This window comes from Centruroides sculpturatus, unplaced genomic scaffold (assembly GCF_000671375.1).
Source record: "Centruroides sculpturatus isolate CEXI.00-Female unplaced genomic scaffold, Cexi_2.0 scaffold131, whole genome shotgun sequence".
Taxonomy (NCBI): domain Eukaryota; kingdom Metazoa; phylum Arthropoda; class Arachnida; order Scorpiones; family Buthidae; genus Centruroides; species Centruroides sculpturatus.
In genome coordinates this window covers 949,933-975,278 of record NW_019384439.1, presented here as the reverse complement: position 1 = coordinate 975,278, position 25,346 = coordinate 949,933, and the positions used below count along the sequence as shown (strand labels likewise).

Here is a 25,346-nt window from a genome sequence, read left to right as displayed (position 1 = left end):
TATATCTTGAAAATAAATACAAAATTCATGTGTTGAGTACTGTATTTTCTGCAAATGATATGATGAAATTGAGTTTTTTAATAATTTTTTTTTGTTTTGATTTGGTTGGAATTTGCTAACTTTTCTATATTAAAGAAAATTAAACATCGGAGGAGACTGTAAGATGTTTTTGAGAGAAGGAATGATTTATCGAATGATAAGACTTCTCCGTTAAATTAGATAATTTATCGTAAATAAATTTTGATATTAAACAGTGGATTGAAAAACTGGGTTACTTTTTAAATTAGAAATATCAAGTGTTTTTTTACTGTATACGAAATTTAAGAATTTGTGTGTATGTATGTATATATGCAGAAGTAAGTAACATAAGCGACATTCTAAAATATTTTTTATTGTAGAATAATTTTGATAAACATTTTAAGTTATTTGTAAAATAAATAAATATTTTTTTCCATTTTAGGAAAAAGATATTTAAAAATTTACATATAAGATTAGAGTACAAGGTATAATAAAAGTTTTAATATCTTTTATATTTATAAAAAAAAACAATTTCTCCTTTAAAGGATTTTAAATAATTTTTTGATGTTCAGTTTTTGATTTATTCTTTGTTAATTTTCTAGATTTAAAAATTTTTTTTTTTACTCTTTATCTTTTTATTCAGGATATTTAGTCTATGGAATTATATTTCTAAAAAGGAAAATACATCAAAGTTGATTTATTTTCTTTTTTAAATTGTAGATTTAATAATAAGCCTATATAATTATTATAATGAAAAAGGAAAGTTGTGTATTAGTTCTATCATGGCTATAGTATTTTCTTATCAAAATAGCAATCCATATTAACACAAATGTCTTCTAACTGTAACACTGTGTTGAGTAATAACTGTCCACAAAAAACCTTTATCAGTGTTGTGTTTGTTAAGAATACAATCTTTATTAAATTTGTCTTTATATATTATATTAAATATTTGTTATAAGGTTAAATTTTTGTATATTTAATATTATTAATTAATAAAGCATTGCAAAGCTTTAATGTTAGTTATATTAAAAAATTTATGTGGCTGATAGATTTAATCAATATCTTTGCCTACATGTTATCTGCATACTTTTAGTTGAAATTGATTCATTGTAGTTACAAGATAAATCACTTTCTTTTGAATTAACTTTATAAGCAATAAATTCTTAAATTGTAATTAACTTATATTTATTTTTTATATCATATTTTAGTAAATCATATTTTTAACATTTATATAGAAATTAATTTTTGTGTTTATAGTTATTCAAATATTCTATAAATAATTAATTTTGTTTATTTATGGAAATCTATATTTTAGGTATATTTATTCTTTATTTTGTAAGTTTTAATAATTCTGTTTATAAACTTAAAGGTAAATTATAAATTTCAAAATATTTATAATAGAAATTTTATAGAAAGCGAATCTTTTAATTCACATGAATCTTTAAAAAACTATTTTAAAAATAGATAATAGGAATATTTCTTTTCTCAGATATATTTACCAAGCTAGTGTATTAAAAAAAATAATAAAATGTATGTTGTTCTAATTGGTTTAGATTTATATTACATTATTATTTTATATAAAATATATAATTTTTAATAAATTATTTTAATATGACTATAGTTAATAAACCGAAATAATATAAAATTTTAATGTTTGTTCTGTAAGTTTAAAGTAGAATGTCCTTTATTAAAAAATTTTAACATAAAAAGTTGCACTTCATAATATGAAGTGCAACTTTTTATGTTAAAATTTAATGTTAATATATTATATTAAATTAGAGATTTATTATTATTGTATTGTTCTTTATTATTAATATTCATAAATGACTGTAAAATTTATAATTGATTATTCAATGATATTAAGACATTTCACAATATATACTAATAAAATTGAAATTAAAATTAGGATTATTTTCATTTAACGTTTTTTCTTATTTACATAAATTATATTCAAATTTCAAATTATTATAATACATTTTGAAGGTAATTGTAGATATAGATATGACCAACTCACAATATGCTATATACAATTATGATATAAATTTTATCATTTTGTTATNAACTTCATCTTATATTATTAACTTTTTTTAATGAAATGCAAGTATATATGAAAAATATAATGCATCTCACGCTTTGACATTATTGAATTTAAAAAATTACTTACATTGCAAATAACGTGATCTTCTTATTGATAAACTGATTCCAGAATAAGAATATTTATATTTTCATTATTACTGGATTTAGTCGATTGGAAATTGAAGAGAAAAATTTTTGTTTGCGTAATGGATGTCCACTCGGGGAATTCCCAGACTTGCGAAATCCATACATCATAAAAAACTGACAAAACATGTTTTTTTATGCTGAACGTCGTTTGAACAAAATAGTAAATTTGTCAGTTGAAAAATGGTTTTGCTTTATAAAAATTCCATAAAAGTAAAATAAAAATTTCAGATTAAAAATTGATCATGAGATGCAAGCAAGAAAATTAAAAACAATTTTAGACAATATGTACACAGTATAAAAAATAACATTACATTTAGCCATATGATATGAGTGTTTTTTCTTAGTTTATTCGTGACAGTTAAATGTTTAATTAAAATTTTTAATTATAAACGATATTCTGAGATTTTATAAAGTGAGAAATTGAAATTAATTAAAATTAAAATATATACCGTATTTTGACGAGTATAAGTCGCACTTTTTTTACTACTTTTTGGGGCTCAAAATCATGGTGCGTCTTATACTCGACAGGTAACCATTTTTACAGTGAAATTACCTACAGTAGTGGGCCACTCTAGGGACCAACCTGTGCAGTGGTCAGTTAAGCATATGGTCCCTCGACCGAATGGCTAGAGTATCTAGATTACCAGAGTAGCGACACACGAGTCATCGCCGCCATGTTCCGTCGACTGTCATCACGTGACCTCCGAGTTTACATTAAGAAATGACGATTATTTCAGTTTAATAAAAGTATCGATTCATCCATCCGTCATATTCTTGAATAAAAAAACGAATAAAATGTATCTTTAGACAATCCCATTAAAACAGTGTTTTTCTAAATTTTTTGTCTCAAAATAGGGGTGCGTCTTATACTTGACAGCGACTTATACTTGTCAAAATACGGTATTTTACATTTACAATTTTGCAAGTATTCAAAAATGATTCTTTACAATAAGAAATATTGATGTTTATCTTCAACCATAATAATTAAACAATAATAAAACTTTATATTTTGTAAAATATTTACGATTTGGTTGGAAATGAGGTATTTTTAAAATACAATTTATGATATATGAAATTAACTGATTCGTAGGGACTTTGTAAATTCTTGACGGAAATAGGGGAAAATGACCATAGTATAATTTTAGCTGATTTTTGAATTTATGGGATTCTTGTGTGTTCTCTATGAGATTATGTATAAATATCTCATACCTGAGAAAAATAGCCATATTTCATTATTTATTAAACCCAGAATTAGTACTGTAATGACAAAGAACAATCATAAGTCATTTTGAACTGGAAGAAAACGACCACAATCCATTTTCCTCGGATGTAATCAACACTCCTTGGTATTCCCTCTTTATTCAGCCGTTTAATTTCCGATTGTCTATTTGTACCTATGAACAATGCTATCAAACTTATTTTGTGTTAAATATAAAGTTTTAAAATTCAATATTTTAGTTATATTAGAAAATGGAAAGTGATACTGTTAATAATTATAGTGATAGCAAATACGAGTATAAATATACTAATAGAGATTAAAATATTTATTTGGATTACTTGGAAGAAAATAAATAATTCAACTATAACATTTATCATCTTTATTATCTACTTTTCTATTAAAAGCTTTCATTTGCATTGAGATGTGTGTTAAAAAGTAATAAAATATACCATTTGTGAGATCGAAATACTTCGCTGTAAATATAAAATTAATGGGTTGGAATATTTACAGTTAAAAATTATTTTTACAGTAGAAATATCAATAAGAGTATTTAGAGCATGTGCAGAATTAGGGATTCGTTCAGTTGCTGTGTATTCAGAACAAGACAAAAGTTTTATTCAGAAAGTTAAAAATTATTTTTACAGGAGAAATATCAATAAGAGTATTTAGAGCATGTGCAGAATTAGGGATTCGTTCAGTTGCTGTGTATTCAGAACAAGACAAAATGCATATGCATCGACAGAAAGCTGATGAAGCATATCTTATTGGTAAAGGATTGCCACCTGTTCAAGCTTATTTAAACATTCCTGAAATAATAAAAATTGCAAAAGTAAGTTTAGAAACTTTTATTTTATTCTCTTTGTGTTTTTATACAGTTTAATCGAATAAGAATCCTATTTTGACAATAGGAGAATGATGTTGATGCTATTCATCCTGGTTATGGATTTTTATCAGAAAGATCAGATTTTGCTGAAGCATGTATCAATGCAGGAATTAAATTTATTGGGCCATCTCCTAATGTTGTAAAAAAAATGGGAGATAAAGTTGCTGCTCGTGAAGCTGCTATTTCAGCAGGTATGAAAACTACAATGTAGTATTTAATTTACTTACATAATAATCCTTAATAGTTATCATCATTTACTTACTTTCAAAATACAATACAATATAAATTCAACATAAATAACAAATCACATGATATAATATATGCAAAATTCCATTTTCATAATAAATTTTATAAAATTAATATTAATAAAAGACAATAATTGATAATAAAACAGCAGTTGCAGTATAATAAAATGATTTTTAAACTTAATTCTTACATACCTGTATACATAAATAAATGTTTGTACATAGATACATCATAGCATTTTAATTTTACCATTTCACAATTTTAATTCTCCATCCTGTATTTGTTATTTCTCAATATTTTTAACAAAATCTTGGTAAACATCTAAAAATATATTTAATTATTTAATTAGTCTTAGAATGCTAGTTTGAAAATTTAACTAATTTATTTGTGGTGATTATAATTTTCATCATCTGACTTATAAGTCAAGTGATGAAAATTAACCCAATGAATATTTTTGAGATAAATAATAGCACAAATAAGATGCAAATTTAAAATTATGTGTATTGTTCAAATGCTAAATTGCCATGGGAATTGCATCTCCTATGATATATACCAAAACTGTTTGAGATGTGAAAATAGCTGTGACTGCAACTTGTAAAGATAACATACATAATACAGAGAAGAACAAAGAAGAATAAAAAATAAATGCACATTTCTTATATATAATTTTGCTACATTGAACGTAAGTGCCATTTCACACTACAGTTTCACAAATTCTGTTAATAGCTCAGATAAACTGCTATCTGTGCATTTTACTCATCAGTAATGACTTTTTACATGGACTTTTTACAAGGCTTTTAAACCCATTTTGCACAGGTGACATAGCACCACTTGTGCATTCACTTTTATGCTTGTCTACTCTTCCCACTACTTTGTTTAAAAGAACTAGTAAGATGTTCTTGCAGGCTGAAATGCTTCAGCATTCTATTCTAGCCTGGCATACTTATGCATTTACTTCCTGATCCATTTTTGCTTTCAATGTTGTGAAGTTCATGTCTCCTTTGTAACAAATGCCCAATTGTTGATTGATTACAATGCACATACTCTGAAGTATTTTATAAATAGCATAGAGAGTGCATTGTTCTTTCTACCTTCTCCCTCTTATCTCTTTAAAAGCAAACTGTCTGTTTTTCTCCACTACCTCCTTTTGAGTTTTTGTTCCTAAATAAGTTTATATTAGATTTGTTCCTTATCCACATTTGTCCTATGAGTGCTGAAATATTCTACTTATAATTAGTTACAGCTTTAGTATTTTGTGTCCAGATTATACAGTAGCAATATCAAAATTTAAATCAGTAATTAATTTTTAGTGCAGTGCATCTCTCATAGCTTTCAGCAAGAGTTTCTATCATTAGCTATGTTTACACTAACTTCATTGTCAGTTCAAGTTGAATGTTCACATCTAGATTGAGGTAATAACAGTAGAATTACTTTACAATATATTGAATGAAAATTTTTATTTATTAGTTCTATTTATTTATCTAAATATTTTCAAAAGACAAAAGTTTAAAATTTTAAATACTTGTCAAATATATATATATAAATATATAAGTGAGAATGCAAAGGGAATACAAAAATCTGGGAAAGTTATGATAAACAGGCAAATCCTCTTCAAATGTTCTTCAGAATTATTTGTTGCAAGGAGATTACCTCTGCTATCTCTAGGATGAAGCTTATTGAGAGGTGTTGTAGGGCACAACTTTACATTGGGATCCTTCATGTTCCAATTTGAGGATCAGTTCAATGGCTCCTGATTTCAGTTGTGATGTAACTCTCTCAATTCTCTGTCATTCTCTTTTCCATTCATTTCCTATTCTTTTTATTGGTTGAGTGTTCTAAGCCAGTGGTTCTTAACCTTTTTATACTTACGGTCCACCAAATATTTCATAATTTTTTGTGACCCCCATTTTTTTAATAATAATTTATATTTGTTAAATTATCTATAATGAATTGATTTTTATTATTGCTTTATATAATAAATGTAAAACATAACTTTATTATTTCATTANGATAATTTATTATATTTTTAATTGTTTCCAGTTTCTCTTGAATTTTCCCAGTTTCTGGTTTAGAGTTGAAATCAAAAAATATTTGGCAACATCAGCATTTAAAATCAAATGACAATGAATAAATCAATATTGATTTTACAGAATACCATACTTATCAATCTTAGATTATAGATGAGGCTGACTTGTAGCTAGGAAAGTCTGATTTTGAAATGCAGAGACTGAGAAATAAATAATAATAATTTATAGAAAGATTGCTGACAAAACGTGCAGCATTTTAAGCATTTATTCAATTTTCATTCTCTTTATCATGATAATAGATCTATAATATTTGCTTTTCTGACTAGTAGTAAAAAGGTAGAAATTAGAGTAATAATACATTGTATTATGCATCTGTACATAATAAATCTTATATAAAAAGAGAACAAATAGCTAACCAAAAATTCCAGATTTATGCCAAAAGCTGAATTGATAACATAGAATATTGTTTGGATTTTCTTTTCTCTGTAGACATTAAGAGGGCCTTTTTATTAAATCTTGGGTTCAGCTATGTCCACAGTGCGGCAGCTGGGTGATGAGGGATGGAACCTGATATATCCAGGACAGACCATTACCTAAAAATTTCTGGTGTTTATGATCCATCTGGATTCATTCCTGGGTTTTTCAACATAGTAGGCTGATGCTTTAAGTGCTCGGTCATTAGGCCATTATTAACACTAGGTATTAACACACTCTATCATCAATATGGTGGTGGTGTTGAGAAAATACTTAATGTTGCCAGACTTTCAGATTGGCTTTCTTGTACCAAAGAGCAGATGATCTCATATACCTACCACATTTTGAGACAAACATTTTGTATGAGACAAGACAATTTTTTTAGAAAAAAATTTAATTATTCATAATTTAATCAAAACTTTAAAGCTTCCATTGAAATTTTCATATATCTGGCAATGTTGAACCCAATGTTTGAGAGTAGACAATTTCTAACTAACTGCCATTGAAGTAAACTTGAGATTTTTAGTACTGGTCATAAATCCATATTTGTGAAGACAATGCACTAATGGTATTATGTTATCTCAAAAAGGCAGAGAATTTCTAGCTCAGGTTGGCAACTGCTTTCAGAGGTGGATTCTCAACCCAAAAGATGGAGGGTTGGAAATTATGGAATACATAATTTTATTATCTTGAATTTTATATTATTTTATAACTGCTAATATTTAATTGGTTAAATATATTTAATAAAGTTTGGTTTTTTTATTTAATACTTTTGAATATGCATTACTATATTATATACTATTGAATATAATAATTTAAATTGAACAATTATTTATTGTGACATTGTCACGATGCTGGGCTGCAATTTTTAATCATATTTTTTTAATTAAATTAATTTAAAATATATGTTCTCCATCTCAAATTAGTAGTGTCTTGCCCCTGTACATCATACTTTTTCTGTTAGCAATAGTCATGCCAGTCATCTAACTTCTTTCAGGGAAAAATTTTTTAATTGAAGTAATGTGACTTTTGGTTTGCATCAGAAGTTTGTATATAGTTAATTGGGTCTTCTTGCCCCTAATCTTTCCATATCTTGTCTCTGTTTTCATCTATCTAACTCTGTTCTTGAGATTAAGGAAGGAAAGACAGTGGAAATTTATAGGTCTTATATATAACCTTTGTAGTTATATAAATGAAATGCTACAAAATTTTTTCACTATAATATAGTGAAAAAAATTAGAGATGGGAAACTACTATCTTTAAATACTCAAATCCTTGAATATCAAAAAGTAATCAAGATAAGTATAAGATAAGATCAAGTAATCAATTGAGATCTCAAATATATAGTCAATGGATTTGAAAAAGAAATTTGAATACTACAAGTACATCCCTGGTGTAATTTGATTTATAACAAGAAAAGAAACAGACTTGATCCTATAGCTGCTTGACTGTTTTATGTTTTGTAATTTTCATGTTTGTATGTTCATGTTATTTTGTAATTTTTGTTTTTCTTTATTATTTAAACATTTAGGACCAGGGGTGACCAGTGAACCATTTAAAAATTATTTTTTATTTAAATTCACAAAAATACTGATTTGTGGGAGGATTGAAATAAAAAAAAAACTGGTCTATGAATATAAAGTTTTGAGAAACACTGATGTAATGTATGAAGTAAAAAAAATTCACATGAAATGGTTGAATATTAGTAATAAAATATCACTAATCTTGTGTAATTTTTATGATGTAAATAAACTATTTAAACTAATCTTAAGTATTTTGTTTTATAAAGAATCTTCACACACTGGATTAATGTAAAATAATCCCTCAATAAATCTTTAACCAGTGGTAAATATGAGTAATACTACATGCAAACATTTTCAGATCCCTCTCTGGGTCCTCTCTCAAGCATCGATTCGTCAGTAAAAAATTCGTTCTAACGAATTTTTTACTGACGAATCGATGGTTGAGAAAGGTTTATTGAGGGATTATTTTGTTTTATTCAAATACAGTCGACCCCCCCCTATAAGATATAGATACATTCCATTCTTTAGGAATCCAATTTCTTACGAGTCATTCCAATCATAGCCTGACACGTGTCAAGTTTACGGACTACGGCTGATTGAAAGGTTTTCTTCCATAAAATTAATCGATTCTAGACTAATCCGACTCAACATTTCCAAAATACGTATATTTTTTGGTAGTTTTATAGGAATCGTAATTATAGGGACCGTAATTATAGGGGGGTCGACTGTAAAGTACTTTTGAAGTCATTTGAATAAAGCAAAGATAAGATTAATTTTAAATATTTTAATATTTTATTTATACATTATCTTGAACTACTACTGGTTTTTAATTATTATTATAAGCTATGTAATATTTTGATAGCTCTTTCCAGCATCATAACATTGTATGGTTTCATGTGAATTTAATAAAATTTAGAGTGGCCAGATTAATATTAGTTGGAAGTAGGTTAATACAGATGAAATAGATAGTATCTTTGTTAGTTTGATAGTGTATTAAAACTAAAATTGAGATACGTAACTACTGAGTATATATGTACATTATACTAGTGTTTTTCTTAATAATGGATAGATAATTTTATTTATTTATTTACATATCTAATTTATCTCTAATGTGTTTAAATAAACATGTGATAATTATAATCATTTGTTCATTAGAAGATTTAACAATTGTTTGCTCTGTTATATTTTCTCTTGAAAAAATACAAATTGTTTAATAGTGTTATTTGAGAATATGGTTTTTAAATTTTTGTTTGTAGAAGAAAATCTTTTAATATATTCATGTAGTATTTAAAATGACAATGAATAAATCAATATTGATTTTACAGAATACCATACTTATCAATCTTAGATTATAGATGAGGCTGACTTGTAGCTAGGAAAGTCTGATTTTGAAATGCAGAGACTGAGAAATAAATAATAATAATTTATAGAAAGATTGCTGACAAAACGTGCAGCATTTTAAGCATTTATTCAATTTTCATTCTCTTTATCATGATAATAGATCTATAATATTTGCTTTTCTGACTAGTAGTAAAAAGGTAGAAATTAGAGTAATAATACATTGTATTATGCATCTGTACATAATAAATCTTATATAAAAAGAGAACAAATAGCTAACCAAAAATTCCAGATTTATGCCAAAAGCTGAATTGATAACATAGAATATTGTTTGGATTTTCTTTTCTCTGTAGACATTAAGAGGGCCTTTTTATTAAATCTTGGGTTCAGCTATGTCCACAGTGCGGCAGCTGGGTGATGAGGGATGGAACCTGATATATCCAGGACAGACCATTACCTAAAAATTTCTGGTGTTTATGATCCATCTGGATTCATTCCTGGGTTTTTCAACATAGTAGGCTGATGCTTTAAGTGCTCGGTCATTAGGCCATTATTAACACTAGGTATTAACACACTCTATCATCAATATGGTGGTGGTGTTGAGAAAATACTTAATGTTGCCAGACTTTCAGATTGGCTTTCTTGTACCAAAGAGCAGATGATCTCATATACCTACCACATTTTGAGACAAACATTTTGTATGAGACAAGACAATTTTTTTAGAAAAAAATTTAATTATTCATAATTTAATCAAAACTTTAAAGCTTCCATTGAAATTTTCATATATCTGGCAATGTTGAACCCAATGTTTGAGAGTAGACAATTTCTAACTAACTGCCATTGAAGTAAACTTGAGATTTTTAGTACTGGTCATAAATCCATATTTGTGAAGACAATGCACTAATGGTATTATGTTATCTCAAAAAGGCAGAGAATTTCTAGCTCAGGTTGGCAACTGCTTTCAGAGGTGGATTCTCAACCCAAAAGATGGAGGGTTGGAAATTATGGAATACATAATTTTATTATCTTGAATTTTATATTATTTTATAACTGCTAATATTTAATTGGTTAAATATATTTAATAAAGTTTGGTTTTTTTATTTAATACTTTTGAATATGCATTACTATATTATATACTATTGAATATAATAATTTAAATTGAACAATTATTTATTGTGACATTGTCACGATGCTGGGCTGCAATTTTTAATCATATTTTTTTAATTAAATTAATTTAAAATATATGTTCTCCATCTCAAATTAGTAGTGTCTTGCCCCTGTACATCATACTTTTTCTGTTAGCAATAGTCATGCCAGTCATCTAACTTCTTTCAGGGAAAAATTTTTTAATTGAAGTAATGTGACTTTTGGTTTGCATCAGAAGTTTGTATATAGTTAATTGGGTCTTCTTGCCCCTAATCTTTCCATATCTTGTCTCTGTTTTCATCTATCTAACTCTGTTCTTGAGATTAAGGAAGGAAAGACAGTGGAAATTTATAGGTCTTATATATAACCTTTGTAGTTATATAAATGAAATGCTACAAAATTTTTTCACTATAATATAGTGAAAAAAATTAGAGATGGGAAACTACTATCTTTAAATACTCAAATCCTTGAATATCAAAAAGTAATCAAGATAAGTATAAGATAAGATCAAGTAATCAATTGAGATCTCAAATATATAGTCAATGGATTTGAAAAAGAAATTTGAATACTACAAGTACATCCCTGGTGTAATTTGATTTATAACAAGAAAAGAAACAGACTTGATCCTATAGCTGCTTGACTGTTTTATGTTTTGTAATTTTCATGTTTGTATGTTCATGTTATTTTGTAATTTTTGTTTTTCTTTATTATTTAAACATTTAGGACCAGGGGTGACCAGTGAACCATTTAAAAATTATTTTTTATTTAAATTCACAAAAATACTGATTTGTGGGAGGATTGAAATAAAAAAAAAACTGGTCTATGAATATAAAGTTTTGAGAAACACTGATGTAATGTATGAAGTAAAAAAAATTCACATGAAATGGTTGAATATTAGTAATAAAATATCACTAATCTTGTGTAATTTTTATGATGTAAATAAACTATTTAAACTAATCTTAAGTATTTTGTTTTATAAAGAATCTTCACACACTGGATTAATGTAAAATAATCCCTCAATAAATCTTTAACCAGTGGTAAATATGAGTAATACTACATGCAAACATTTTCAGATCCCTCTCTGGGTCCTCTCTCAAGCATCGATTCGTCAGTAAAAAATTCGTTCTAACGAATTTTTTACTGACGAATCGATGGTTGAGAAAGGTTTATTGAGGGATTATTTTGTTTTATTCAAATACAGTCGACCCCCCCTATAAGATATAGATACATTCCATTCTTTAGGAATCCAATTTCTTACGAGTCATTCCAATCATAGCCTGACACGTGTCAAGTTTACGGACTACGGCTGATTGAAAGGTTTTCTTCCATAAAATTAATCGATTCTAGACTAATCCGACTCAACATTTCCAAAATACGTATATTTTTTGGTAGTTTTATAGGAATCGTAATTATAGGGACCGTAATTATAGGGGGGTCGACTGTAAAGTACTTTTGAAGTCATTTGAATAAAGCAAAGATAAGATTAATTTTAAATATTTTAATATTTTATTTATACATTATCTTGAACTACTACTGGTTTTATTTGATTTTTATTTTTAATTCATTTAATTATTATTATAAGCTATGTAATATTTTGATAGCTCTTTCCAGCATCATAACATTGTATGGTTTCATGTGAATTTAATAAAATTTAGAGTGGCCAGATTAATATTAGTTGGAAGTAGGTTAATACAGATGAAATAGATAGTATCTTTGTTAGTTTGATAGTGTATTAAAACTAAAATTGAGATACGTAACTACTGAGTATATATGTACATTATACTAGTGTTTTTCTTAATAATGGATAGATAATTTTATTTATTTATTTACATATCTAATTTATCTCTAATGTGTTTAAATAAACATGTGATAATTATAATCATTTGTTCATTAGAAGATTTAACAATTGTTTGCTCTGTTATATTTTCTCTTGAAAAAATACAAATTGTTTAATAGTGTTATTTGAGAATATGGTTTTTAAATTTTTGTTTGTAGAAGAAAATCTTTTAATATATTCATGTAGTATTTAATTCTTAATCAATTTTTTTTTATCTTCTTTAAAAATCTTGTGTTTAATTTCATACTCATGATTAATACAAAGACTGTTTACAAATTTATATATAAGTTATTAATTTAATCAAAATTAAATTGAAAATATATTTTTCCATAAAATAAATTACTGTATGTTTAAAATATCTGAAAAATAAAATAAGTTTATAATATTTATTTTAAATGAAATTTCTAATTTTTAATGGAGTGAACATTTTCCTTGTATTTTGTATTTAATTTTTAAGAAATATTTTTAACATTCAAATTTATGTTGAAATAGTATATTTTATTACTTATTTACTAGAATACATTATGATTATTTTTAAATATTTAATCTGTATAGTTCATTTGTTGCTAATTTCAAAATGTGTTTTTTGCAAATAAGGAAAATTAGAAATTTATTTTAAATAAATATCCTTGAATTAGAATATAAGGAAAATGACTGAAGAAGAATTTTATTTAATTCAATAACCTTAAGATGCCAATCAGACTTCTATGTATACATATGGAATAATAGAGTATGATTTATTTTAAAAAGTTTTTTATTTTATAATAATAATAACTTTGTAAAATTTCAGATCTTTAAAAGCAGACAATGGCTACAGTTACGTTGTTGAGCAGGGCAAAAGTACAATTATGCAAATCTACACTTATACGTTTACAGTCTACTTATTCACCTATTAAAAAACTTCTTGTTGCTAATAGAGGTAATTTTAGTTTTATATTTTATTATTGTACTATATTAAATTTTGTAATTAATTATATCAAATCCAAAAATTTTTTTATAGTCTAATAAGCAATTTTAGGTTGGTTTATTAAAATCATAATTTATTATATCAATTATTTCATTATTAAAATATTTAAGTATTTAAATATTATTTTAAATTATTATTTATTATCAAATATTTACAAATTTTGCTTTTCAAGTAATGCTATTCACATATTCTACACAATTCTTAGTAATATATTTTTATCTTTTATGATAACGTTTTCAGGATATTGTTATTACAGATAATGTTATAGAAAGTTTTCAGGAAAATCACTATTCTGATGTATTCCCAATGAAATATTTTGTTTTGAATTATTTCATCCTGGATATTTTGAATTAATTAATAATTTTTTAATAAAATTTGAAACAATTGCCCTAATAGATATGATGATTATATATACAAATATTTTGTAAAAATAATTTTTTTTTATTTCAAAATATTCTATATTATAATATAATTTTTAAATGATTTTACATAAAATTCTGAAATCTGCACATGCGAAGGATTGTGTATGTATTATTGTAATGTTTGTAAAATATAACACATTATTGCTGATGTGAGATTGTATTATTTGTTTAAAAGCTTATTTTAAACTTCTTTACTTCACATTTTGTTTGAATAAAATCAAGTTTAAATGTCTTCAGATAAAAAACATATCAAGTTGAGGTATTTGAGTTTCAGAAAAGATATAACGTTGTAAAAACAGTAAAAAAATTATTTGATGTGTACGAGGAAGATGCTCCTAAACTTTGCACATGTCAAATGTGATTTGAACAGTTCTGTTCAGGAAGTTTTGAAATAAAGGATATAAAATGTACAGGGTACCAAAAAGCTGTCAATGAAGAAAAGTTACAGAAAGAAATTGTTAAAAATTGATGAATAACACACAATATATATAACCAAACACACCAAAAATAAAGTGAAGCACTGAAAACACACAAGCATATTGCAAGAGTGAGAGACAATTTGGGCATACAACAAACTTTAAGCTTAAAGTGCATTTTTTCACTGTGCAAAGTTCAAACTTTAAAGTATCATTCAAACTCCAAAGCAAATTTTTATCAAATTTAGTGTTTGAACTTGGAAGAGTTTAAAATACAAGATACCACAGTTTCTAAATTTTATGATAAAAAGTTATAAGATTATTTCTTCCTAAAAAGAAATTCCTAAAAAGTGATCAAATTAATTTTTCTTAATGTAAATATTTTATCAAATAATTTAACAGATGATATATTGGTAATACTTAAACAGCTAGCTGAATAGCCAGCTGTTTAAGTGTTAAATATATGTCTGGGTACCTTAATTGCCATAATTAAGGCAGCATCCAATCACTTTGGGGATCAAAGATCAAATCAAGACAGTCAAAAAACCTCAAAACTTCTCTGGGGTGGTCTGTCTTGAATAAATGAGGCCCCATCATTCTCCATCTGGCTACTCTATTGTGGGCCTGACTGAATGCATAATGGGCCCAAAAAAGATACTGCCTTATTAATATGAATACAGTATAAAACCTTTTTTTTTTTTTTTTTTTTTTTACATTATGAAATATTTTAGCATTTTTTAAATGAATTTTATAAATTTGAAAATGATTGGGAGTAATTATATGGGTTTATTGATATTCTTAAATCATATTCTATATGCACATATGGAATNGGAAATGATGAGTTGAATTAGTCTAGAATCGATTAATTTTATGGAAGAAACCTTTCAAACAGCCGTAGTCCATAAACTGCATATGTGCCGGGCTGTGATTGGCTGGACTCCTAGAAGGTGGATTCATAAAATCAGGAACGTATCTACCGTGTCTTAGGGGGGTCAACTGTATAAGGTTTTATATATTATTTTAGTTAAATTTGCCTAAAAGAAATTTATATAATCAAATTGCATATTGATAAATTATTAAATTGGTAGAAACATTGCCAGACTTGACATAATTAATTTATATTTTTGAATTGACTAATATGCTAACATTTAATTTTCTCAAAACAACAAAAAATGGACTTACACCACTTTCAAAATAAACGATCCAATTTTTCTTTTCCCTTATCTTTTTTTGTTTCCTTCTATCTTAAACTGTCTTTCTTCTTTGTCGATGGGGGTTTGCTCCAATTCTGGGGTAGAGCCATCTTTTGTCCAAGTAAGAACTGGTCTGACTGGTTTCATGGTTGGCTTTAAAAGGAGAGAAGAAACCTCAAAGGAACATTCTTTCAATGAGAGCAGAAGAGAGATAGAATGTTTAGCCTGATATAGCAGGAAGGTGGCAATTGCATGGCAAGGGACCTTTGCTATCTGAGAAGCCAAGAAGTTTGGACACTTTGTAGGATATTGTGGATTTGTGAAGGTTCTTTCAAGAGATGAGGATGTTCTCATTCAGGTATTTGACAGAAGAAAATGTTCAGGAACACATGCTCCTATTTTTATTTAAAAAAAGACTTGATCAAATGAAAGACTTGGGTACCCCTTTTGCTCTCTTTCACTTGTCTTTCTATCCTGTTACTTTCTCCCTCTATTGGTAAAATTCTTCTTGTATATTAGAATTAAGATTAGTATTAATTATTTAGCCCACTATTCTTGTCCTTGCAGTAGATTAAGCCTTCTGTTTTACTTAAAATATTTAGTACATGCCTTTTTTTTTTTTTCTTAACACTTGAGTGTTTGTTGGGAGTACACTTCTTTGCTGACATCACAGGTTGTGCATTAGTTTTCATTTCTATTTATATAATAATTTTATTTATTTGAAAATACAACCATATTTTTATATTTTAAAATTTATTATAAAATAAAAAATATTAACATCAAAATTTATCTACAAAAAAATATGAAAAATAAAAGAAAAATATGTTTATAAAACTTTTTGTTTCTTAGTAAATTTATAGGAATATTTGAATTTGTTAAAAAAACTGTTTAAAACTTCTGATAATGAATGTTTACTTCCTGAAAATAAATAAATACTAAGTTTGACTTTATATAAACTTTAAAATAATTTTAAAATTATTTAATGAATGTACAAAAATAATTTTGAATATTTTGTTAGAATTATAAAAAATTAAGACAGTTAAAATTTCAATAAATTATCTAAATGATAAATTTTATGAATATTTAGTATTTTTTACACTTAAATATAGAGATTTATTTTTTATTTTTTAATTTAGGAGTTAAAGTTGTACCAGGAATGCCTACTCCTCTAACAGATGCAAATGATGCAATTTCATTTTGTAAGGAAATTGGCTTTCCAGTTATTCTAAAAGCAGCTTATGGAGGTGGTGGAAGAGGGATGAGAATAGTAAGAGAATTGAAGGTNTCTTTTTGCAGATCAGCTCAACACTTTTTCCGCTATCATTTTCTGGGGTGGGCCGTAATTCTTGCTGAAATTGTAGTTTTTTTTAATGTAGTGTAGGACCTACAAACACTTGCCTTTTTCTTTTACCCGCGACCCCCCGTGTAAGGCTTTGCGGCCCCCTTGGGGGCCGCGACCCACAGGTTGAAAAACACTGCTCTAAAGACAAAGGTGCTAATGGATCAATTTGCAACTACATAAGAAAAGTTTTATACAGTCAACTCCCTATAACACGGGTTCCTATAGTTCGGATTCCTATATCACGGCGAAAAAATTGCGACATTTATTCATACAAACATGCTAAAAAAACTCCTATAATTTGGTAAAATGTCATCGCCGACTCATGTTGCAACAGGATTGCACAAATCGTTGAGTTTAAATGAGCAGCGGACCTATCAAAAACCATTTATTACTTAATGTCGATAAAAATTATATTTATATTAATGATGTCTCCAAAGTTCAGTGAATTTTTCGCAAAAAAAAATAATTTATCAGGAAACACGGGCCCGCCGTTTGATGCGCCGCTCCACGACGAAAACAAGCTTAAGCAATGGCGTCGTCAAACGGTGCACACTCGGTATGTAATCCTACAATTTTTTGTTTATAGCATAGTTTATATGGATTATTCACAAAAAATTATACATATTTTGGAAATGATGAGTTGAATTAGTCTAGAATCGATTAATTTTATGGAAGAAACCTTTCAAACAGCCGTAGTCCATAAACTGCATATGTGCCGGGCTGTGATTGGCTGGACTCCTAGAAGGTGGATTCATAAAATCAGGAACGTATCTACCGTGTCTTAGGGGGGTCAACTGTATAAGGTTTTATATATTATTTTAGTTAAATTTGCCTAAAAGAAATTTATATAATCAAATTGCATATTGATAAATTATTAAATTGGTAGAAACATTGCCAGACTTGACATAATTAATTTATATTTTTGAATTGACTAATATGCTAACATTTAATTTTCTCAAAACAACAAAAAATGGACTTACACCACTTTCAAAATAAACGATCCAATTTTTCTTTTCCCTTATCTTTTTTTGTTTCCTTCTATCTTAAACTGTCTTTCTTCTTTGTCGATGGGGGTTTGCTCCAATTCTGGGGTAGAGCCATCTTTTGTCCAAGTAAGAACTGGTCTGACTGGTTTCATGGTTGGCTTTAAAAGGAGAGAAGAAACCTCAAAGGAACATTCTTTCAATGAGAGCAGAAGAGAGATAGAATGTTTAGCCTGATATAGCAGGAAGGTGGCAATTGCATGGCAAGGGACCTTTGCTATCTGAGAAGCCAAGAAGTTTGGACACTTTGTAGGATATTGTGGATTTGTGAAGGTTCTTTCAAGAGATGAGGATGTTCTCATTCAGGTATTTGACAGAAGAAAATGTTCAGGAACACATGCTCCTATTTTTATTTAAAAAAAGACTTGATCAAATGAAAGACTTGGGTACCCCTTTTGCTCTCTTTCACTTGTCTTTCTATCCTGTTACTTTCTCCCTCTATTGGTAAAATTCTTCTTGTATATTAGAATTAAGATTAGTATTAATTATTTAGCCCACTATTCTTGTCCTTGCAGTAGATTAAGCCTTCTGTTTTACTTAAAATATTTAGTACATGCCTTTTTTTTTTTTTCTTAACACTTGAGTGTTTGTTGGGAGTACACTTCTTTGCTGACATCACAGGTTGTGCATTAGTTTTCATTTCTATTTATATAATAATTTTATTTATTTGAAAATACAACCATATTTTTATATTTTAAAATTTATTATAAAATAAAAAATATTAACATCAAAATTTATCTACAAAAAAATATGAAAAATAAAAGAAAAATATGTTTATAAAACTTTTTGTTTCTTAGTAAATTTATAGGAATATTTGAATTTGTTAAAAAAACTGTTTAAAACTTCTGATAATGAATGTTTACTTCCTGAAAATAAATAAATACTAAGTTTGACTTTATATAAACTTTAAAATAATTTTAAAATTATTTAATGAATGTACAAAAATAATTTTGAATATTTTGTTAGAATTATAAAAAATTAAGACAGTTAAAATTTCAATAAATTATCTAAATGATAAATTTTATGAATATTTAGTATTTTTTACACTTAAATATAGAGATTTATTTTTTATTTTTTAATTTAGGAGTTAAAGTTGTACCAGGAATGCCTACTCCTCTAACAGATGCAAATGATGCAATTTCATTTTGTAAGGAAATTGGCTTTCCAGTTATTCTAAAAGCAGCTTATGGAGGTGGTGGAAGAGGGATGAGAATAGTAAGAGAATTGAAGGTATAGTATATTCTTAATATAAAGTAATACACAAATAATTGCAATAATAAATCAGTTTACAAAATTATAACAGTATTTTGTAAAATATAATTTTTAGGATCTTCCAGAAAATTTTGAAAGAGCTGTATCTGAAGCTCAAGCAGCATTTGGAAATGGTGCTATTTTTGTAGAAAAATTCATAGAACGTCCACGCCATATTGAAGTTCAAATTCTTGGTAGGTTTCAATATTTGAAATTATACATATTTAAACTGATGGCCCAAATTATTTTTGAAAGTGATATGCATGATTGACATATTTACTTTTAATAAATAAATTTTGAGACTAAATTACTGTTATTGTTTGATATTTGATCATTTGAAATATATTAAAAAAATAAAGAAATAGTAAATTACAACAACAATAATAATAAATAATATTTTAAAAAATCTGTTGATTTAATAAAATGTGAAATATTACTTTACCGTTGAAAAATTTAATTTTTTCAGAATTAATAAAAAGTAATTACATCTCTTATTTTTAGACAACTTCAGAATAGACAATTATCTAGACAATAGAAAATAAAACACATTCAGGCAAGTAAAAATGGGTAAAGGAATAGGAATACCTCTTAGAATCAGGAAAAAAAAAAATATATATATATATATAAATATATTTTATTTATTTATTTAGTAAATATTTAGATCATATAATCCAAATGAATAAAATGTTTGCATGTCATCTACAATAAACCTTTTTTCACTTACTTTGAGGTGACTTCTCTGTGTCATATTTACAAGTGTGCAAACTTTTGCTTAGACAGACTTGTTTATTTGAGTTCTTTGAGTTTTGGCAGTGTCACCCAGCTTTCCTATAGATGTCTATTATCGTTCTTTAAAGAGATCATATGTCTAAAGTAACTTGTTGTGGGATACATAATAGATCTTTTAGGTTAAAGTGATTCTGCCCCTTGTGGGGGCAAAAGCCAGAAGCACTTTACAATCTACATCTACAATAAATTATATGTAAACTATATGAGCTGACATGAATAAACTCATAACTAAAAAAAAAAAAATGTATCTTAAGAGTAAAAATGGCAAACATTCATAAATTTGTCATTAAGTTTATTGATTATTAATATTTATCCTAAAAAGGCAAAAATGCCTGTTAGGATAAATTTCTAGTTAAATTTGCTATTTTATCAATGATTTTTCTTGATTTAGCTAAAATCTGTTTTCTAGTGGTGAAGTGCTTAAGAGGGGTTTGAGACATCCTACTCTTCCTAAATGTTTAACTTTAAAGTTTTCAATTTCATAATAATCAAGAATATTGAATAGACTGAGAAAAATTGCAAATTGTGGTTTTAATATTTTCTAACCAATAGATTGTGTATATATGAAACATTAGGTTAATCTTAGATAGCGGATTTCACATATTTCATATGCATCCCCCCCAATGAGATAATTGGCACAATCAGCAGCATTTTGTAGCAGTGAGACTAGACTCATCTGTAAATAAAATTCTGTATGTATATATAACTGGGGGATACTAAATCCCCAGTTATATGAACATACAGAATTTTATTTGCGGTTATATACAAATGTTCAAATGAATGTAATGTTACCAACAAAGTTATATGATGATATTCTGTGATTACTAACTCAAAATGGCAAGAGGTTGAGAGGTCATATGTGAGTGGCAATGGACACTGAGGCACAACTTTATTTCAGTAGTAACTTGTTATTGGAAGAATTATTTCCTTACAAGATTTAGTCTTGAGATAACAAAAATCTGGTTCCTTTGGACAAAAGTCCCAAATAGAGAGGAGGTGTCTTCCTAGCTGCTTTTGTAGCAAAATCATGAAGAGAATCTGTAGATAATATAAGCCGGGTTGAGATATATTCCATTTGTTAAACCTTTTAAGTTTTTAAATAATATGCAGTTATTTTAAAAATGTATAAATCATAACATCAATCTTGTAATATATGCAAGTAAAGATTTTTTTTACAGAATTGAACTTTATTTAATAATAATTTAATACATAAAATGATATCTTAGTGTTATCACAGATACTAAAATACTTAACAGATTTACTGAAAACTGATTAAAGAATATTTTTAAAATGCTTTGGAAAGATGTTTCTATTTAACTGAATCTTGTAAAAATATATTCTGGTTATATTTTCTTAGAAGTATTTTATGGCAATGTTTTTATTTTGATTCAATATTTAATTCTGAATGTGGAATTGAAATGAATAAATTGATGAATTGAATGAATTCATTTCAATATGAATAGATAAAAGGGGAATAATAGGCATCTAGCAGGAAAAATTAAGATGCATATTGTAAAAAATGACTGGAAAACAAAAAAAATTCATTGTTGTTTTTGAACAAAAATTTAGAATTTAATGATGGTTTATATTCATTCATGTTGATTGTAATTAAAATTTGTTTTTATGCTTCTACACGAAAATATACTTGATAAACTTCATAAAAATAAATGATTATTGAAAAGAGATTAAATGAAAGGAAAAATTCTAAAGATTTTACAAATGAAAAACTGGGTGTATACAAATAAAGATGTCAAAAACATTGCAAAAAATTAAGTTATTACATATAAAAAAAAATTTATATAGAAATTAATCTTGTTAAACTGAATTCAGGAAATTTTCTTGTATCTGTAATTCTTGAAATCATTGACTTCATCATTTAATCAGAAATAAATAGGCTAATTCTTAAATTTCTATAGTGATTGTTTGAATTCATCTGTACTTTGTTACAATCATGGATAACATGCTATTTTATAAAATAAATAATATCAAATTTGAGTTTAGGAACCACTGATCTGGCATATCAAAGTGGGCACTTCTGCCCCCTGTGGACATTGAAGGGATGAAAAGAATCTAGTGGGTGGCAGAGGGATGCTGCAAGCAGGGTACTGAAAAGTAACTATAGACTGAGAACCTTTTCCTTTCCTCTGTTAAAATTGGTAAGAAGAAATATTGCATTTAAAGGTTTCCAGATGTTGAGAATAATGTATGGTAAATACACAGTGTTAGATTCATGGAAATATTCTTAGAAAAACTTTTCTAAGTCTTTTTCACACAAGGGAAAATGTGTTGGGGGCATTGGATAAAAGTTTATGGAACCAAGTGAGGGTGGCTTGAAAAAGTTTGAGAATCACTGTGCTAGATTATTTTTTTTATATATATAATATGGCACAGAACAATGTTATAAGGTTTTTTGTATTAAAAGTACTTTCAAATACTTTATTTTAGTCTTTTTCAGTTAAAACTCACACAGACAGTAGATATTTACATATACAGTATATCAAAACCCATAAATTGGATGAATTCAAACTGAATAATTAATATAACTATGCTTTATGAAATATCTGCTAGTCATATTTTTTTAATGTTTTAGAAGGATAATATTGTTTTAAAGGAAAAATCTGAATTCTAAAGATATAGTAATTAAAATGGATAAATTTTAAATAAAACTTCAGAGATGAAATTTGTTATTAATTCAAAGTAAGTCATAGCTTTTTACAGCATATGAAGCTTTTCAATGTCCAAATTTTGAACCTGTGGCTATTAACATTATTGTTGAATTGGAAATGACTTACAATAAAGTCATTTCCAGCTTCAGAATTTGGACCTTACTCTGTTGTAAGATATTATTTAAAATTTTCTTAGAAGTAATTACTGTAGATATCAGGCTAAATTTTTAGCATATTGATATTAACATTTATTCTTCATTTCATATAAACAATTACAGTTATCATTAAATTTTTTTAATTTCAAAATTATAATAGCACAACTGAATAAGTAATTGTTCCTAAAATAATTTTTGTATGTTATATTTATTTTCAAACTTGAGATTTTAAATTAGGTAATGGTAGCAATACAACAGATTATATTCTTTCATTAGCAATTTAATATTCTCCTAAGATCAGCATTTATTTATATATGCCACAGTTTTTCTTAGAATTTATAAAGCTGCATTTTATAAAATTAATGTTTGATTAATAGTCTCTACATATGTTATTTCTTGCTCATCTATAATCTTCTATAGTTTAAGATTTCTTATAAGGAGAGAGAAATCTGTCTAAAGTGCATTGATGGAATTATTTTAATATCTTTAGAATACAGAATTATTTTAATTAAATAATCTTTATTAATATAGGCTATAAAAATAGCACATTTAAAATATAAAGTGTGTTCAATAAATAACCAGCCAAACACAACAGTATTAAACAGAAACTATTTATTTCAACAATAATTTCCCTGATTGTTAAGGCACTTATCCCATTGTGACACCAGCTGAGTTATGCGCTGTTTGAAGAAGGTAGCAGGATATTGGCATAGCCAATGTTGGACAGCATCTTGCACTTCAGTGTCTGAAGAAAATTGTCTGCCTTTAAGTGCCTTTTTGATTCCCCAAAAAACATGGAAGTTGCAGGGTCAGAGACTATAGGGAGGGTACTTGAGTACCTCCTAATGAAACTACTGTAGCAAGTCCTTTGTCATGTTGGCTGTCTGAGGATGTGCATTGCCATGCAGCAAGATGATATTCTTGAGTTTTCCTGGACACCTGCATTGAATTTGTGTGTGTAATGTAAGGTGTTGCAGTAGAGTGTTGCATTGTTGGTGGTGCTGCCATGCTGCATAAACTGAACAAGCAGAGTTCTCTGATTGTCAAAAAACAGAGTGAGCATCACCTTCCCTGCCGATGGTCACACACACTTGCTCTTTTTGGGTGGAGGTGAATGTGGGTGTTTCCATTGTATGCTGGCAGGCTTCGGCTCCAGATCATAATGAAATACTATGTCTCATCTCCCATCACAATGCAATGAAGAAAACCATTACCATGAGAAGCAAAACGCATCAGATGCTCCAATGACAAGCTCATCCGGTTGCTGGTCTGTTCTTCAGTGAGTGAATGTGACACCCACTGTGCACACACCTTGAAATGCAACATTTTGTGCACAGTACTGACATTCAGGTCTACTGCAACTGCAATGTGTAGCTGAGAGCAAATGACTGAGTCCGAAGAATCGCTTGGCGTTGATAAATTAAAAGTTTATTATTTACAATTAATCACATAGTTTCTGAAGAAACAAATGTACAAAAATTACAAACTAGGGAAATACAAAAATACTTGGGAACAACCTTGACAATACTACTGATTGATTCCCACATGCCGACAAAGGACTTAATTTATATCTAACTTAACTAATTTTACAAAATAAAAGGCCCTAGATCAAGATGGGGTTGAGATAAGAATTAAGAGACTTAGGTTTAGATAGAAAAAACAAGAAGAGAGTCAAAAGGGGATGACTGGCGAAAATAAACTTGAGTCTGCTATTTCAGAGGAACTTTCTGCTACTTGTCATATAGGTCCTTTCCTTCCCAGCTCTTCTCTCCAAAAAAGTAACGATTTTCTCCACTTTCCTCTCTCCATCCTCTTGTGCCAGTCCCCTTTTGACCAATCCAATGTCACACCCTTTTCCCTAGAGACCCATTGTATCATTGGGTCAACCAATCATGGTTAGGTCAAGAGAATAAAAGCCAGAAGTAAAGCTTATGAAAGAAAAATGATGGAAGAAAGAGAAACAAAAAGAAAAAAGGCTCAACCAAGCCACAAATGTCAGACTGTTATCCGTCTGTTTGCCAGCACCAAGTCGTCCACCATTTTCACATTCTGCAGTGTGGCTGCATGCTGCAGACATTCTGGTTGTTGGTCGTTCTTCATGCTTGAACTTCCTTCCCAATAATTTTTGACCCACACCTTCATCTGGACAAGGCTTAGGGTGTAGGCTG

The 25,346-nt window shown here is 27.5% G+C and overlaps 1 protein-coding gene across 2 annotated transcripts in view; it reads left to right on the top strand.

The window, feature by feature from the left end:
* The first annotated feature begins 4,097 nt into the window (after positions 1–4,097).
* LOC111620112 (pyruvate carboxylase, mitochondrial-like) overlaps positions 4,098–25,346 on the top strand; it is a 32,951-nt gene continuing 11,702 nt past the window's right edge. The window contains exons 1-4 of one of the 2 annotated variants that reach the window (XM_023361969.1): positions 4,098–4,289; positions 4,369–4,534; positions 17,069–17,214; positions 19,645–19,762. In XM_023361969.1, the coding sequence (XP_023217737.1) occupies positions 4,185–4,289; positions 4,369–4,534; positions 17,069–17,214; positions 19,645–19,762 (535 nt within the window). In that variant the 5' untranslated portion in view covers positions 4,098–4,184. Of the gene's footprint in view, positions 4,290–4,368; positions 4,535–17,068; positions 17,215–19,401; positions 19,548–19,644; positions 19,763–25,346 lie in introns of those variants that run through there. The other variant, XM_023361970.1, reaches the window with a different exon arrangement.